This window comes from Megalobrama amblycephala, linkage group LG2 (genome assembly GCF_018812025.1).
Source record: "Megalobrama amblycephala isolate DHTTF-2021 linkage group LG2, ASM1881202v1, whole genome shotgun sequence".
NCBI classification, from domain to species: domain Eukaryota; kingdom Metazoa; phylum Chordata; class Actinopteri; order Cypriniformes; family Xenocyprididae; genus Megalobrama; species Megalobrama amblycephala.
Window position 1 is genome coordinate 60,681,861 of NC_063045.1, and position 13,552 is coordinate 60,695,412.

Sequence of the window (13,552 nt, forward strand, 5' to 3'; positions counted from 1 at the left end):
ATTTACTCTCCCATGTCATCCAAGATGTTTGTGTTTCTTTCTTCAGTTGAAAAGAAATGAAGGTTTTTGAGGAAAACGATCCAGGATTTTTCTCCATATAGTGGACTTCACTGGGGTTCAACGGGTCCAAATGTCAGTTTCAGTGCAGCTTCAAAGAGCTCTACATGATCCCAGACGAGGAATAAGAGTCTTATCTAGTAAAATGATCGGTCATTTTCTAAAAAAATAAATAAAAATTACATACTTTTTAACCACAAATGCTCGTCTTGCACTGCTCTGTGATGCTCCACACATTACGTAATCATGTTGGAAAGGTCATGCATGAAGTAGGCGGAAATATCGCGGTAGGGTGAAAAACTCAAACTCAAACTTCAAAATCGTCCGATATCGTTGTTTTACCTTTTTTTGTAAAGGCCATTTGAATTAGTCTTTGCATGTACACTTTGTAAACACTTTCCAACATGATTACGTAATGCGTGGCACATCACAGAGCAGTGCAAGACGAGCATTTGTGGTTAAAAAGTATATAATTTTTATTCATTTTTTAGAAAATGACCAATGGTTTCTCTAGATGAGACTCTTATTCCTCGTCTGGGATCATGTAGAGCTCTTTGAAGCTGCACTGAAACTGACATTTGAACCCGTTGAACCCCAGTGAAGTCCACTATATGGAGAAAATCCTGGAATGTTTTCCTCAAAAACCTTCATTTCTTTTCAACTGAATAAAGAAAGACATGAACATCTTGGATGACATGGGAGTGAGTAAATTATCAGGAAATTTGAAGTGAACTGTGGCTACTAAGCTCTCAAAAGAAGATAAAACACTAACACTATGGCTTTATAAGTCTTTTAGACTTTTAGTCCAAAACAATTTCACCGTAGTTCTCAAATTGTTCAATTTTCAGAGATTTAAATCTGCCATAGACCCACTGAATTGGAAAAAAAAAAAGTCACACATTTGGAACAACATGTAGTTTTCACCTGAAATATTCCTTTAATGCCATATTTACACTAGCGTTCAAAGGTTTGGGGTCTAATATTTTTGAAAAGAAGTCTCTTCTGCTCACCAAGGCTGCATTTATTAAAAAAATACTGTAAAAATAGTGAAATATTTTTACAATTTAAAATAACTATTTTCTAAGTGAATATATAGTAAAGTGTAATTTATATCCTGTGATCAAAGCTGAATTTTCAGCATCATTACTCCAGTCTTCAGTGTCACATGATCCTTTAGAAATCATTCTAATATGATGATTTGCTGCTCAAGAAACATTTATGATTATTATCAATAATGATGAAAAAACTGGAATGGATTCTCTGATGAACAGAAAGAACATTTATTTGTAATAAAAATATTTTGTAACATTATAAATGTCTTAAAATCTTACTGACCCCAAACTTTAAATGACAGTGTTCATAAAGACTTTTGTTTTCCTCATTGAAATTAGACACAGAGAGAAAGACTAAGGTAAACATGAGAGGGTCATGTGATCTGAGGGCAAACACACACATACGCACACACTCAAACAACAGTGAACCATCAATGTCATCAATGGATGAGAGGTAAATGTTTATGTGGGTCTGATTCAAATTAGCATAATTTGTGTTTGGTTAATTGGCCTTTTTCGACCTGTAGATCTTTTTGTGAAGTGAAATCAAATGAGATCACTATTCTTTACCTTTTTTTCTTTTGGTTACTAAGCATGAAAACTATAAGAAATGGGTGTTTTTATATCTGCATGGGCAAATGAAATTATGATGAATCACAACACAAGCATCTTATTTTTAGTGTGGCGTGTCCACATAAAAGAAAACTCAACTGACCTAAAATAAAGCAAAGGATAATGGGAGAATGGCACATTTTAAATGGTTGGAGTACTCACATGTCACTGGCGATGGAGGAGTTTCGGGACATGGACTTCGGCGACAGGTCATAGTCACTGTCGGAGCGGTAGAGGAAGGATTCCCTCCGCTGGCTGTGTACAAAGTTGGCCTGAATGATCAGGCCCGAACCCGGACTCGTCATGGGATCCAGGGGACTCCGTCCTGACGACGTGCCATTGTCCACATCAAAGCTGTAGAGGAAGAGAAAGAGAAAGCATGTGTTATGAAACCAATTAAGAAAAGTTAGAGTTAACATATTAAAAATGTGTGGCTAGGAAGTAGTGAAGGTGATTCGTGATTGGCTGTTTGCTGCACTGAGTCAAACGAGACCACCTTTCTGTTTCTATGACGCTTCTATCCAAAGATATTCCTTTGATCTTTTTCAATGGAAGTCTATGGAACTTGTTGCTAGGGTGCTTTAAATGGTTGCTAGGGCATGGCTTGATAGCTTCACAAAGATCCTGAGAGACTGATTGGTTGCCTGAGTAAAATGAGCCCACCCCCTTGTCTCTATGACATCGTGATCCAGAGTTATGTTCAATACAAAATCCCTATGCAATTTACCATAGTAGGAAAAACATGTAACGCAATGGGCATTCCCTTTACCATAGTATGTCTATGGGGCAACTTTGAGCAGCTCTTGCGCCCTGGGGGTACAACTTAAACCCCATTGCTAGGTATGTTCTTATAGAGCCTGCCAGCCTCTTCAAATGTGGTAACCCACATGTTTCAACGAAATCCTCACTGGGAGCTATGACTCGCCAAAGTTTGTCACAATGTTAAGTCTATGGGATTTATTCGCCCACTTTTTCGCCCGCTGGGCGAACACCGTACACCCGATTGCTTACAGAAGTCAAAGCACACCTCTCCTCAACAATCCACACGATTTGACACCTCATTCATGGGTCTATGACAAACAGTGTGGGAGGAGAAGCGCATCAAAGTTTTGTACAGAATAATAATAAGTATGCAAGAGAACAATAGTGATGCTTTGGCTTTGTCAAGCACCGCTAATAATGATCTTAGTCTTTCCTTCCTGTGACAGAAAATACAAGAGTTTGCATTGAATTCAATCCTAGTTACAGTTTGTGTAATGAAAATACCAAGAACATCCTGGAAAAAAAAAAACATGAATAATGCAGGACTTTTAATTATAAACAAGCCAAAAATACAGAGGGACTCTTATTTTGAAATGTCCATGCTTTACTATTACCGGCTACTTATTCAAAAAGACGAGAAACTATGCACTCTAAAGACCTGGGTATACTTCGTTTTTTTACACAGTCGAACGCACAGCCTTGGAAAGTATACTTCTCTTGACTCGTACGCGTACACAGGCGTTTGACGCATGCACAATTTTGAGCAATCTCTCTCAACCCATGTAAACATCTTTGTCTTCTTTCATGCTAGAGTTGTATAAATGAGGGTACTTTTTTCACACAATCTCTCGTCTATATAGGCCTCAAATGTCGCTGTAGCTTGCATGTGTTCCTTTCGGTCTGTTCGGTTTATGCAATTTTTCTTTGACTACCTTGTGAATCGACGCCCCCAGAGCACGGTTGCCACCTTGTGGATAAACAAATTACTGCAAAAAAAATTAAATGCGCATGTGCGACCTGTGCATACAAGTATGCGCGGTTACAAAAATCCGGCGGTGCGCGTACTCTTCTGATGACGGAATTCACATCACGTGCACGCTAACCCTCGCGTACGCGTAAAAAGTGAACTCTACTTTCGGCTTTACAACCATCTACAACATATTACAATATAAACATTGACATAATTCGCCACCAGCATATATAAGCAATCGTTTGACATAAATGCGCAAGATTCATCGACTGCGAACTGCTCTGAAACAGCGAACCTATGTATTGTGTTTGCAAACAGCGATGGCGTTTTTGTGGGCGGAGCCTACCTGGTGGCAGAAAATGACAGTTCTGCAGTAGCAGTCTGTGGAAGCCACAGAATAAAAGTGTAAAAAATTATAATTTCGAGTTTATATCTCACAATTATGACTTTTTTTTAACGCAAATCCCACAATTCTTAGAAGGAAAAGGAGAACTGTGAGATATACTTGTCATTCTGTCTTTTTTTCCTCAGAATTGCGAATTTATATCCTGCGATTCTGACTTTTTCCCCCTTAGAATTTGATACAAACTGAATTTTGAATTGTGAATATCTAGTTTACATCAAATTTATGCTTTAATAGTAAACTAATAATTGCAGGTTTCAACAGTCCAGGCTGTGACTTGCAACATAAACGTCTGCGTTTAGCTTCAAAAGGCGTCTTCAATGACGGTATTCTATAGAAATGAAGACTATAGAAATTTTTTTCTCTTATTCTGTGGATTTTGCCCATTTTCGTCCACTTGTTACCTCTATTTTTCTGCCACCACTATGCATGCGCAGTGACGTAACTGTGATGTCCGCTCCAAACTGGTCTATAGAATGCGTAACTGCGCCTCGCTTTGACTTTGAAACGTGCAGTACTCATATTTATTAATAAATCATAGCCTTTTGAAGTTTAATACTCACATCAGACTTCCTGTTTTTCCGTCTCCAAATTTAAGAGCTCTTAAAATAATCATTTAGATGTTTATTATACCATTTAAGATATATTTCATCTATTTATAGTTGCAAATATGAGTGAAACTCTCGCACTAATGACCTGTAGGGGGCGATGTTCACCACCTCACAGATCTGAGCATTAATGAAGATGGACCCAAGGAAGCATGTTTGCGAACACATGGGGATTGCCTTAACTAACGCTTAAAGCTGCTTATCATAATGACCCTACACTCGCAGTGAGGTTTCCCTCCCAGTGACGTCTAGTGCACAGGTGTACATTGTCACTGGGTTTAGCTGTCATTATCCCGTACATTGTGTTTAAGAGGCTGTTAGGTGGCTAATCGCCACGGTGATGTACTTGTGACGTCACAGGCAGTGATTCATTAGGTGACCGAGTTTCCCCGCGAGCGTCCCCACGTAGCTCATCTGAAACCCCAGTGACTCACTCTCCGACTGTTTTAAAGATTCGCTGCAATTTCCTAGAAAGTCTGAATGGGTGAAACTGGCAGAAACACGTGGAACTGTAACGCTGCCGCGTGGACGAGATGCTCTTCACTTATAGGGAAAACACAAGAGCAGATTTCAAAACCAAAGAATCATGAGGCCTGTCCGGTGGGAAAAAAAATGAGCAGGGAAAGAGATACTCTGATAAACGTGGGGAACATGCTGAAATTCCTCTCCTAAAAAGGATGAGAGCCGTCAGCTCAGTGAAGATCTAAACGCACCTACAGTACGCTCGCTAACACAAGCCAGACCGCTGTGTGTTAGCAAAACACAACTGCAGACTCACATCGTCTTGTCTGAATAGAAATGACAGCTGGAAATAATGTAAACATGTTTGCTGAAGCACATATGAACGGTTTGATGTATAGCAACCTGCTAAACAGAGAGAAGTCGTCCTGTAACTTGATCTGAGCTGAAAGTGCTCCAGGAAGCTCTTTCCTCGTCCTTAAAGCTTCGAAACCAGAGAATGTTTTGAAAGACTTGCTTTGAGGTCTGAGAACAAGACGCTTCTGTTCCTTCCTGTTTCACACTTTGGCCACTTTTGCATCGCTGTGGTTGAGACAAAGTTGAGCAAAACTCACAAGCCTGAACAATTACTGAATACAATCAAATATAAAGAATCAAATGACAATCATTTAATCTATCATTCTATACTGTCCATCTATCCATCTGTCCGTTTGCCCTTCTATCATCTATCTATCTATCTATCTATCTATCTATCTATCTATCTATCTATCTATCTATCTATCCGTCTGCCCTTCCATCCATCCAACTATGTATCTGTCCATCTATCCATCTATCTATCTGTCTGTGCGTCTGCCCTTCCATCTATCTATCTATCCATCTATTCATCTATCCGTCCATCTGCCCTTCCATCCATCCATCCATCCATGTATCTGTCCGTCTATCCATTTATCAATCCATCCGTCTGCTTCTATCTATCTATCTATCTATCTATCCATCTGTCCGTCTATCCATCTATCTATCCGTCCGTCTGCCCTTCCATCCATCCATCTATGTATCTGTCCGTCTATCCATCTATCCATCTATCAATCCGTCCATCTGACCTTCTATCTATCTATCCGTCTGCCCTTCTATCTATCTATCTATCTATCTATCTATCTATCTATCTGTCCATCTATTCATCTATCCATCCGTCTGCCCTTCCATCCATCCATCCATCCATCCATCTATGTATCTGTCCGTCTATCCATCTATCAATCCATCCGTCTGCCCTTCCATCCATCCATCCATCCATCCATCTGTCCGTCTATCTATCCGTCCGTCTTCCCTTCCATCCATCCATCCATCTATCCATCTGTTCGTCTATCCATCTATCTATCCGTCCGTCTGCCCATCCATCCATCCATCCATCCATCCATCTATGTATCTGTCCATCTATCCATCTATCAATCCATCCGTCTGCCCTTCCATCCATCTATCCATCCATCCATCCATCCATCCATCCATCTGTCCGTCTATCTATCCATCCGTCTTCCCTTCCATCCATCCATCTATGTATCTGTCCGTCTATCCATCTATCCATCTATCAATCCGTCCATCTGACCTTCTATCTATCTATCTAACTATCTATCTATCTATCTATCTATCTATCTATCTGTCCATCTATTCATCTATCCATCCATCCATCCATCCATGTATCTGTCCGTCTATCCATCTATCAATCCATCCGTCTGCTTCTATCTATCTATCTATCTATCTATCTATCCATCCATCCATCCATCCATCCATCACCTACCTAAAAATTTCTTCAAAAACAAAGCCATGTTGAAGTTTTAAAAAGTTAAGATATGAGGTTTGTCTTGACAAACTCGTGATTTTCTTCTTGAAAAGTTCAGTTATATGAGTATTATTTAAATAGTTTTTAATTCTACTTCTTACATTAACATTACAATTCTGCAATCCTGATTCAAATTTTATTCAAATTCAAGAATTAAATTGGAATTAAAAAGCATTCTTAGTTCAATTCTAAATGTTCTGAAATCCTGACATCGCTTGACATCCAAGATCCTCAAAGCTCTGACTGACTGACCTTGAAGAGAGAAGCAGAAATCAATGAGCTCTTGTTCTGCAGCCAGATCCTTCAGCGTCAAGTCCTGAAAAGTCTTTGCTACATGTTTTCACCTGTCACATTACAGCCAAGACCCTAACCTTTATCATTTTCACATGCATGACATGTCTGCTGACCTTCTCGTGCTGTACTCCAACGTAACACCAAACATTTGCTCATTTAATACGACAAAAATAAGAGTTCAGGGACTCTCAAATGCACCAGCATGGTGAACATCACCAAGTAAACCCCTTGATGTCTAGTGACGCACAGCAAATGAGACATTTGGGACACTGGAAAACTGGCTGCTTTTAGCTTCTCCGTGGGATGTTCTCCCGCACTGGGACGTGTTCTGTACTACAGTGGGATTTGGCCTGTTCTGACCTCAGATCTGTGACGAAAGCCACAGTATTACACCAGCTCCATTAGCACGTTATCATCCTAATGCTCTTCTGCACGGGAGCGTAAAGATACCTGAGCCTTAGCCGATACTGTCGGAGTAGTGTATTGCGATACGTCCGCCAGAGGAGCGCTGGAGGGACAGAACGGATATACCGTATTACTTCACCGCCAACTCTAATAACCAACCCGCAACATTGCGAGAATACATCGAAACCTGTCCGGAGGCTGTTTGTCTTGGACAGTCACCATGGGAATGCACACTAAACTGTGATGTCAAACTACTGTGTGAATTGGAAAAAAATTGAGTACTACAGGATATTAAATGAACATTTGATTAGGCACATTAACCACAAACATGCACGGTTTGGCGCATTTACATGAAGCATCACTCACAACGCATCTCATTTCAGTAATATGACGCTTTTCCTAGAGAAAGCAGGAAATAACTTGATTTTATCATTCAGATCTGATTATACTGTGAAAAGTGAAACATGTCAGCTGTGATATTATTGGTTATGTCATTTTTTCCAACCTCAGACCCTTGGCTACATCAGTGGAAAAGAAATCATTTTTACATTAACATGCTCTGATGAATTTATTTAAGAATTTATTTATTTGCAAAAGCATCACCAGTGTCCATCTATGGGAATGCTTCTGAATGAAAGACAGCTGTATCACATTTGCTACTTTCTTAAAGAGACAGTTCACCCAAAAATTCTGTCATCATTTATTCATGACATACTGTATGACACTTTAATTTTTCTGTGAAACAGGTTTTTTGTAGAATATTTACACAAAAAAAAAAAAAAAAAAAAAAAACAGTAGCGCATTTTCCGGAATATAAGTCGTCTTTTTTCTTTTCATCCTAAAAGTCGTGGGGACTTTTTGTGAGTTTATTTGTTTAAGTTTAAATATTATTTCACAGTATTTCTAAAAGTAATAATAAAATGTGACTTATAAACCGATGCAACCAGGGTTATTATTGTTAATTAAAGTTATTAAACACATTTGAAATTGTTAATTGAAATAAATAAAACAAATATGAGATGAAAAACTTCAACTAAACAAAAATTATAAACTTTGCCATGGCAACTAACTAAAATAAATTTAAAATGGCTAACCTAACTGGAAATAAATAAATAAAAATGATAAAAGCACATAACAAAATTACTAAAAGTTAAACTAAAATTAAAATGAATTTAAACTGAAAATATGAAAATAAATGCTAATTCAAAATATTAATAAAAGGGTTAGTTCACCCAAAAACAAAAATAATCACCCGTTATGAATCTTTTGTGTCGAATCAGCGGTTCGGAGCGCCAAAGTCACGTGATTTCAGCAGTTTGGCGGTTTGACACACGATCCAAATCATGATTCGATACAAAAGATTCATAACACTCCGAACCACTGATTCGATACAAAAGATTCATAACGCTCCGAAGCTTCCTGAAGCAGTGTTTTGAAATCGGCCATCACTATATAAGTCGTTATTTTGTTTTTTTGGTGCACCAAAAATATTCTCGTCACTTTATAATATTAATATTGAACCACTGTACTCACATGAACTGATTTAAATATGTTTTTAGTACATTAATGGATCTTGAGAGAGGAAATGTCATTGCTCAGGCCATCGGATTTCATCAAAAATATCTTAATTTGTGTTTTGAAGATGAACGAAGGTCTTACGGGTTTGGAACGGCATGAGCGTGAGTAATAAATGACATTATTTTCATTTTTGAGTGAACTAGCCCTTTAATAAAAAATATAATAGTTTATACAATATTAAAATAAGACTTTCCGATCTTTTTTTTCTCTCTCTCTCTCTAAACAATGCAATTGTTGTCAGGTGTGACAACAAATGTTGTCTTATAGTCAGGTGTGACTTCTTTTCTGTAAAATACAATAAATGATGACAACTTCCATTTTGGGGGTGAACTATCACTTTAAATATAATAAAGCAAACTATAAACAAAAATTCGAGACAAAGGTCAGCGGAGCGGAAACAAGCGTGACATCTACCCTAGTGAAAAATAATACAAGCACAGCGGTCAAACACATCTGTCTAGCGCGTTTACATTGAAAAACAATGGAAAAACATTGCATTGGGACGGGAAACGTGTTCTGTGTGAACGGCCCCTAACACATACAGCAGCACAACACACTCTTGAAAACTCCTTCATCCAGCAGGCCGACCTGACACATCCGATCTGCTTCACCAGACGTCACGCCGAAGGCTTAACATCACGCGCGGCTCGCATCAAAGACCCCGAGCTCCGTCACGTGAGCCGCGGCGGCGTCACAGAGCAGCTGCACCTCTTCCCATTTAAAGCACGCGGGTCGGCTATGTTTGGGGTGCGCTGGCAGGTATCTGTCCACCGGGGCCCCGTCTCTGAGAGGCTGACGCACGACGGGGGCCCAGGGCTCCTACAGGGCCCTCTCTAATTGGCCTGACCGTCAACTGCAGGCACATGGACGACAATGAGTTTATTTATAAAGGTGCCGAAGACGCACGGGAAGAGAGAGAAAGAGAGATGCCCTTGGCCTATTTTGGCAGAGGTCGTCCCCAGATAGATCGCAGGCAGGAGACAGAGTCCAGAGAGACAAAGGGGGAGAGAAGTCGTTTGGTGACGGTGCCACGAGGCGACAGGATGCACGTCTTTCTGAGCGCGTGCAGTGCGGCCTGCCGCAGGTTTCCAGGTCAGAGCAGGCTGACGGTGTGAGGCGAGAGGAGAAAGAGACGAGCACTGGAGCATGATGGGGCATCTGTTCTTTAATACGCTCCTGCAACATACTCATAGTAGAAGAGTCACCTTATTGTTTCAAGACGAGTATTATCCTGCAGTAATGATGCATATTGTGCCGTATTGCAGGATAATAACTGCTGAGATGTTTATTCTGGTGCAGGAATGCGTGAGCTATTGTGGTCTCTTGTGTTGTGAATGGTCTCTAATGGCGCATCTGAAATTTGACTCAAGCTCCCAACTGACAGGATTATGAAAGAGCGAAGGACCAGTGGTCAACGCTGGGAAAAGATTCACATCTTTTATGGGCAATGATATTTTTACACTGCACTAATGCCACAGTGATGTCAGCCAACAACAAACACACCAGAACTGTCAGTGTCAACTAGAAGTGACAGAAATTCATTTATACATGTATTGTGAGCGATTCATTAGTGCATGTTATTCCATATAACAACAAAAACTTTGAACAACTTTCCTTTTCGGCTGACGTCACCAAACCCTTGTTTTTCAACTTGACTCCATTCTCGTATGTAACGCCCTCTTTTTACAACGCAGTCAATTCCAGATAGATCAAATAGGTCTCGTCCTACAGTTTTTCTTGTTAAATATCCTGTTTTACTCAGAAATAGGTTACAAATGTAACATGGGTTTCATGTTGACTAAATATTTAACCACATTATAGGAACACAGTGTTTGATGAGTCATTAACACAAAAAGTAGTGATTACTAATCAAATTGTGACTATATATATATATATATATATTATTTTTAAATAAATAAAGAAAAATATTAAACATACTTTTGAAGTACATATATATAATATTCTTTAGTTGCAAAATAATATATATATATAATTATTATTATTATTATTGTAAAATAATATAAATACTATTAAAAATAAGCAAAATATGTAACAATACTTTTAATTATAAAATAATTTAAAATACTTTTGAATTACTTATATATAATATTCCTTAGTTATAAAATAATTTAGATACTATTAAAATATTTTTGAATATATTTTGAAATATATAATATTATTTTTAAAAAATAAACAAAAATATTAAAAATACTTTTGAAGTACATATATAATATTCTTTAGTTGCAAAATAATTTAGATACTATTAAAAATAAGCAAAAATACTTTTAATTATAAAATTTAAAATACTTTTGAATTATATATATATATATATATATATATATATATATATATATATATATATATATAATATTCTTTAGTTATAAAATAATTTATATACTATTAAAATATTTTTGAATATATATATATATATATATATATATATATATATATATATATAGGTAACACTTAAGTTCCATTAGTTAACTACTACATTAATTAACATGAACCAATAATGAACTGCACTTATACCGCATTTATTAATCTTTGTTAATGTTAATTTCAACATTTACTAATATTATTAAAATCTTATTAAAATAATAATTATTAAAATCAGGTTAACATTAGTTAATGCACTGTGAACTAACATGAACAACTGTATTTTCATTAACTAATGTTAACAAAGATTAGTAAATAAAAAGTAGTTAGTTCATGTTAGTTAATACATTAACTAACGTTTAACTAATGAACCTTACTTTAAAGTGTTATCTCTCTCTCTATATATATATATTCAAATTGTCTCCGTCAACCATATATACACATATTTACATACATGTACATATGTATATATACATATATATGAAAAGAGTTTGGATCTAAAACAGCTTCAGCCATAATTTAAGTTACTGGACATAGCAAAAAATAATTAGCTATCAGTATCAGCCTTGAATGTGGGTGCTTACCAAAATAATAACTATAATATTAATACAAAGTAGTCTGTGGCAGACACCAAACTATGAGATGACACTGTCCACACTCAATAGTAAGCAGGGTCTGAACGCATGCCGCATGCCTGTGAGCCGCCAGAGAGCCAGAATGAGAAAAACTTTACCAGATTCCCTCCGTGTTCCTGAGAGAGCTGGTGGAACGGGAGCGCGGTTTCATAACGATACTCATGGCGAAACGTGTTCTGTCGTCTCTCGGTTTTCTCTAGACCTCGTCAGAGTCCGTCCTGCTCCGTGATGGACATGTTCTCCAGATAATCCAGCTCTGTGCTCAAACTATGTGTCTCTCTCTGTGTCTGCAGGGGAAGTAAGCCGGAGTGTGTATCACGTTTCCAGTCCTCCTCTACTTTCTTTTCACTGGGTTGCAGTGGCCTAGCAGTGGGAGTGTGTGTGTGTGTGTGTGTGTGTGAGGAGGGATAAACCCTCAGGGTCCTGTGTGTGTGTGTGTGTGTGTGTTTGTGCTGTATCTCAGCGAGGGAACCAAAGCGGACGGCTTTAGGGAGTGGAGGGGGTGGAAATGCAGCTGGTGACAGCGTCAGAGCCCACTTCTCAGAGGCATGGAGGACACACACATACACACACACGCTAACCATGACAAGACAACAAAAAACACCACCCAAGGGAGAGAAAAAGCACAATGAGATCTCTTTAGCATCTCATTTCATTCTCCAACATAGAGAACAAATTGAGACCTCCTGCTTCTCACGTTTCTCACGTGCCTCTAGAGTTTCAGAAAAGACCTCAAACTGTGCTCAGATCTATTAGACACTTATAAGTCGTCACTTTCTAGTTTTAAAGCTCAGCTTTAAAACCATTTATAGTCTTTGGCTTTGCAATTAGAGGTGTTGATATGTCGTGTGGTGTTTGTTTTTATGTCTTAAAGGGACCTATAACGCCCCTTTTACAAGCTGTGATATAATCTCTGGTGTCTCCAGAATGTGTCTGTGAAGTTTCAGCTGAAAATCCCCCACAGATCATTTATTATAGCTTGTCAAATTTGCCCCTATTTGGGTGTGAGCAAAAACCATAGACTGTAAAAAAATATGGACGTAGCGTCCGTGACGTCACCCATAGAGTTCTGAACAGCAGTTTTGACGCGTAAATGAGGCCGCGGCCATCTTAGCTGCGCGTCACCGCACGTCACTCCCGGATAACTGAAAATGGGCAAAGAGGCGGGGAGGTGGTTTGAGCTGATATGACTGGTTGCTGAAACCACGCCCGCCTAGCTCGACGTGACCATGTTAGCAGCAAAGGAGCTATCTATCTATCTTAGATACGATCTAAAATATTAATGAAGATAAGTTTTATCATCAGATCGTTCTAAAAGTTTACTGTCAATCTACGGTGTTTCTTTAAGATATAGATGCTCCAACACCAGAAGTGTTGGGTGTGCAAATAACAACATGGAAAATCAAATGGGACTTCATACCTTTATAATGAAATAGAGATCGCGAGATGAATCCAATCTGTGGCACTTGGGTAAAATATGAGTGTCCATTGCAAAAAACATTTCACA

General features: G+C 38.3%; 1 protein-coding gene across 1 annotated transcript in view; it reads right to left on the reverse strand.

Moving 5' to 3' along the window:
- Positions 1-13,552, reverse strand: part of LOC125262530 (cAMP-specific 3',5'-cyclic phosphodiesterase 4D-like) — a 298,694-nt gene that overhangs the window by 41,452 nt on the left and 243,690 nt on the right. Inside the window, 1 exon segment of the mRNA XM_048181333.1 lies at positions 1,884-2,075. Coding sequence (XP_048037290.1) covers positions 1,884-2,075 — 192 coding nt within the window.